This window comes from Megalobrama amblycephala, linkage group LG12 (assembly GCF_018812025.1).
Source record: "Megalobrama amblycephala isolate DHTTF-2021 linkage group LG12, ASM1881202v1, whole genome shotgun sequence".
NCBI lineage: Eukaryota > Metazoa > Chordata > Actinopteri > Cypriniformes > Xenocyprididae > Megalobrama > Megalobrama amblycephala.
This window is the reverse complement of record NC_063055.1, coordinates 24,282,149-24,287,651: the sequence shown is the minus strand read 5'-3', so window position 1 is coordinate 24,287,651 and position 5,503 is coordinate 24,282,149. Positions and strand designations below refer to the sequence as shown.

Below are 5,503 nucleotides of genomic sequence, written 5' to 3'. Positions count from 1 at the left end.
AATACTTAATGAAAACGCTTTTGCTCTGATTTGATTATTTTACAACTTTGTTACAACTACTGCCCCCTTCTGACACACTATGGTACTTCAACTAAAGCACCTTTTACGGATGTGCAAATTAGACACAGTCAGAATTAGTTTCCTTAAATAACAATTTATTAACGGGAAACAATATTGTTTGACCAAAAAAGCAGTAAACGCATAGTTTATGGTTATAAGAAAGTACAAATACTGGAAAAGAAATTAGTGATTAACCACGGACAACAAACATCTGATGGTTTCTGATATGATGGAAGATGTGATCTCAGCCAATCATTAAGCTTCTATGTTGCTGACAATAGACCGTTAAAGCTTTTCAAACTCAAAGTAATGATGTTTAAAAACACTGCACACATCCGATATCTGAAAATTATATACAAACAGACTTCATGATGCCATCTTATGCACAGCCAGTGTAATTGTTCCATGTGTTCTCACCAAAATGTTCCTGCAATGACAGAATTACAAAAGTTTCCCAATTAATACTTAAAAAGCGGCTGAAATAAGTATTATAAGTCACTTTATAATAAACTTTAGGAGGAGGATAGTAAGCCTTTAAGATCTAGAGTTTTTATTGTTCGTTGTTCTCTCTCAAAATTAAGCTTAATCAAGATCCCAGAAGCTTCTTACCCACAGTCAGACTCCAGGCATACAGTAGGGAAGTCTGTGGGATCTTTGGTTAGAGAAGCAGCTTGCTTGGCCAGTACAGACACAATTCCTCCATGTTCATCAGAGAGCGAGCCACGGCCTAGAGATTAAAACAGTCAAGAAGTTTACAGTAACAATACATGGGTCGTTCATTCTCCTATATGTTATTAAACAATATGTTTAATGGTTTAATTCTATATTGTTCAATTTGCTCCTGTGTGCAGCAGAGATTGTATTTTCTGCACAGTCTTAGGATTTATAGAGTGGACCAGAAAATGTGTTTATTGTATCAGGTAGCTATAGAAAGCATAATTAGATATGGCATTACGGTATGGTTTGGTAACCTTGCGGTTCAAGCAAATGAAGATCATAGGGAAAAAGGAACATCAGTCCTTTAAATCATTGTATGAACATTCGGTTCTTTGGCAAGCACATAAAATTGTTTAAAAAAAAAAAAAATTTATACATACCTCAATTAAAATGTTAAATAAATGTTATCTTAACGGTAGAAATAGGGACTTGTGTTTTTATAGGAGTGTTTTTATTGTTATGTATTGTTGCATTTATGTAAATGCACATTGAATCCAAGACAAATTTCCCTTTGGGTATAATAAAGTGTATTTCAATTTCAATAATATTGTGAAATATTATTACAATTATTATTAATATTATTACTCCAGTCTTCAGTGTCACATAATCCTTCAGAAATCATTCTAATATAATTATTTGATGCTCAAGAAACATTTATTATTACTATCAATGTTGAAAACATTGTTTTATAAATACTTCTATTCATCAAGGATGCATTACATTGATCAAAAGAGACAGTGAAGACATTTATAATGTTATGAAAGATTTCTATTTAATAAATACTTTAATAAACGTAATAAAAGCAAATAAATGCTGTTCATTGAACTTTCCATTAATCAGAGAATCCTGAAAAAATATCACCATTTCCACAAAAATATTAAGCAGCACAACTGTTTTCAACATTGATAATAAGAAATGATTTTTCTTCAGCATATTAGAATGATTTCTGAAGGATCATGTGACACTGAAGACTGGAGTAATGATGCTGAAAATTCAGCATTATAAATTACATTTTATAATATATTCAAATAGAAAACAGATCTTTTAATTTGTAGCAATATTTCACAATATTACGGTTTTTACTGTTTTTTAGATGAAATAAATGCAAACTTGGTGAGCATAAGAGACTTCTTTCAAAAAAACGTAATGTTTCCAAACTTTTTTCCAGAATTTCACAATTCTGAGATATAAACTTGTAATTGTGAGTTATAAAGTCCAAATTGCAAGATATAAACCAAAAAAACAAAAATCCAAAAAAAAACCGCAATTACCTTTTTTTAATTCCATGGCAGAAACAAGCTTCCATATACTATTTCCCTTCCTTTATTAGTTAAACAACATAAAATAATGTAAAGCAACGTTATTTTACTACTATAGCTTTATTAATATTTTGAATTAGCTTTCAATTTATAATTTCAGTTATTTATTTATTTTATTTTAATTTGTTTTAGTAATTTTGTTACTAACATTTTATGTTTTATATTTTGTCATTTTTATTAGTTTTTATATTACAATTAAGGATTTTTTTATTATTATTATTGAAAATAATAAATAGGTACTGCAGTCCAAATTCAAAATATTGTTTGCCCCGCCCCCTCGTTCAAAGACGCGGGTGGCCAGGACACGCAACAAGAGGGAGTGCAATTGACAATGAAAGCTTTGGAGACTTAAGCCCTATTCGGACGGGACTAGTTTCACAGGGGGACGTTAGAGAAATTTCACAGACGTACTTTGAGATTTTAATCCCGTCTGAATCTGCCATGTCTGTCTTTTTCTCACACGACCTCTGTAAAAATTCCAGAGCAAATTACCTACTGTTTTTCGTCAAACTCGGCGGTCCTCAGAGAAATCTAATCCCGTCCGAATGCGAATGTCTGTGATTTCTGAAAATGTTTTTTCCAAAACGCTTTTTCTTGTGTGTTTTGGTGGTAACACTTTACTTGAAGGGGTGTGCATAAGACTGACATGACACCTTCATAATCTTGACATGACATGTGTCATGAATATGAAGGAGGTTTTATGCATGTTTATGACAACTGTCATTAAGTGTCATTCGCTTAATTATGTCATTTTTAATGCAAAGATGACATTGTTTGAGATGTCTTTGTTACGACAACTTGACATAAACCAAAACATCATAACCTGTCAGTGTCTTTGTCATGACAACTTGACATTAGCAAAACATCACAACCTGTCATAAATATGACATAGCAGATTAATTATCAAACTTAAAAAAAAACTACTTAGCTTTATGGGTTAACATTACATTACATTATTTTGGTAACACTTCAGTATAGGGAACACATATATAAACGATTAACTATGACTTTTCCCTCAATAAACTCTTAATTTACTGCTTATTATAGTTAATTGTTAAGTTTAGGTATTGGGTAGGATTAAGAATGTAAAATAAGATCATGCAGAATAAGGCATTAATATGTGCTTTATAAGTACTAATAAACAGCCAATATTTTAGCCATATGAATGCTAATAGTAATAAGCAACTAGTTAAAAGACCCTAAAATAAAGTGTTACCATTATTTTATAACAGTGTCATCTTTTTTACGAAATTTGAAATTGTCTATTATCTGACCTTCTGTTGGAGGAAACTTAAAAAAACAAAAAACAAAAACAAAAAAAACATGAAATGAAAAATAGTCATGACACTATTATAAAATTATTTGTCAGAGTATTGTCACTTAATGACATTTTAATGACAAGTTCAATTTGTACCACTGTACTTGAGCTCAAGATACATATTTATGACACTATTATAATGGCCTCATGTCAAAACCAACTACATGACAGTTTAATGCAATGTTAACCGATAAAGCTAAATGATGTCAAGTTGTCATGACAAAGACACTGACAGGTTACGATGTTTTGGTTTATGTCAAGTTGTCATAACTCGGACATCTCAAACAATGTCATCTTTGCATTAAAAATGACATAATTAAGCGAATGACACTTAATGACAGTTGTCATAAACATTCATAAAACCTCCTTCATATTCATGACACGTGTCATGTCATGATTATGAAGGTGTCAGGTCAGTCTTATGCACACCCCTTCAAGTAAAGTGTTACCGTTTTGGTCAATGTGAACTACCGTACAATCTCTCGCTATCGCGCCGGTATTCAAGTTTCTGCTTTTTGCGCACCGATAATGGATGTAGATGTGTTTGGTACACTGCGAAGAAAATAAATCAACAAGAAGAGCCAAATCACGTAAACTGTTAAGACTGGCTACTGTAATATCAGTTTCAGGTAAGAGTACTTTCATTTCTGCACTTAATTACATAACATGTAAATTATATAAGTTAAAACTTTTTATTCCAGTGGGTTTATTATAAGAACCCAGTTCTATTAAATCATGATGATAAATGTATGTTTAGTTCACATGACCATACGCAATCCACGCATTCTGAACACGTGATCTTCTGAAATGCCCACATGTAAAACACAGACACTCCTACCTCGGTAATAAACACGGAGATGTTAGTCCCGTCCGAATCCATACATAAAATCACAGACGTAGGTTGATAAGAATTGTTACTCTAACGTCGTTTGGAAAACTAGTCCCGTCCGAATAGGGCTTTACACACTGTAAGCTGATGAGTTGATTTATCTGTGTTTTAATATGCTGTACTAGTTCATAGAGATTTTTAGATTGATTCAGAGGCTTTTTAGGTCAGGTAGAATCAGCGATTCTCTGACCCAGTTTGTTTGCTGGCTTCCATGGCTGCGATACGCGATGTTTTCTGCCAACTGGCAACCTGTGATGTCGACATACTATTGGATAAACTGCAGCACGAGGTTTCGCACAGACCAAAACAAAAACAGACATTCCGACATGGAACACACATTTCAAAGTAGAATATCTGGATGTAGCATTGTTTTTTCTGAGAAACAAGTAGGTGAACTTAGCATGTTTCCTAAATATCTGCAAACATATTGGGGTATTTTTATGCTTTATTAAAATAAAAATATTACATAGAGCCCCTTTAAGTTTATGTATTTCTAGTTTTAGCAAATTCAAACTTAAATTTAATAAAGTTAGTTGCTCGAGCAGCATTTCTAATTTTCGTTCAGTTAAATTTAATACTTATTTATTTTATTTATTTATTTCAATTAACACATACGTTTTTAATAATTTTAGTTCGAGTTATTGATAACAACCCTGATGTAAAATTGTCCATTTTGAATAGTCATAATGTCCCCAATTTTATGGAAGTAAGTTGAACAACGTTCAAAACTTCTAATTTTCTATGGGTCCAACTACACTTTCCCTTGTACACTTACACAAAAATGAATGGGCTGATTTAGCTGGGGGGAAAAAATGGACATGTAAACTACGCAGATACAGTCGTTACTGTCATCATGACCTTGTGGATGAATGAGACAGAACGATACTTACATCCTAGATTATGGCCTTGAGCGTCTGTGCACAAAACCCCAACAATGGCAGGATTTTTCATCCTAGTGTAAGAAAACACAGATTAGTAAAGCAACACATAAAATAAATATAACACTTGATAAAGAACGATACTTTTTTTTTTAACGTACGTATCATCAAGATGCTGCTCCAGCGCACCCTCCATAACAGCGGCTTAAATAACGCTGTTAAATAACCAGAAAAGAGTAAATATTGTGAAATGAAGGGCAGCGACAGTTATTATTTTGGCAACTTCCGGAATGTCAGCTGACATCCTAACATGAGACTTGAA

At 32.5% G+C, this 5,503-nt stretch overlaps 1 protein-coding gene across 1 annotated transcript; it reads right to left on the bottom strand.

Moving 5' to 3' along the window:
* Positions 1-138: 138 nt before the first annotated feature.
* On the bottom strand, positions 139-5,503 carry lamtor5 (late endosomal/lysosomal adaptor, MAPK and MTOR activator 5). Its single transcript, XM_048209852.1, has 4 exons — positions 5,343-5,503; positions 5,194-5,255; positions 670-787; positions 139-487 (listed from the first exon to the last, which is right to left on the bottom strand). Exons 1-4 carry the CDS (start codon positions 5,375-5,377, stop codon positions 427-429), a joined length of 276 nt encoding a protein of 91 aa, XP_048065809.1. The 5' UTR covers positions 5,378-5,503; the 3' UTR covers positions 139-426.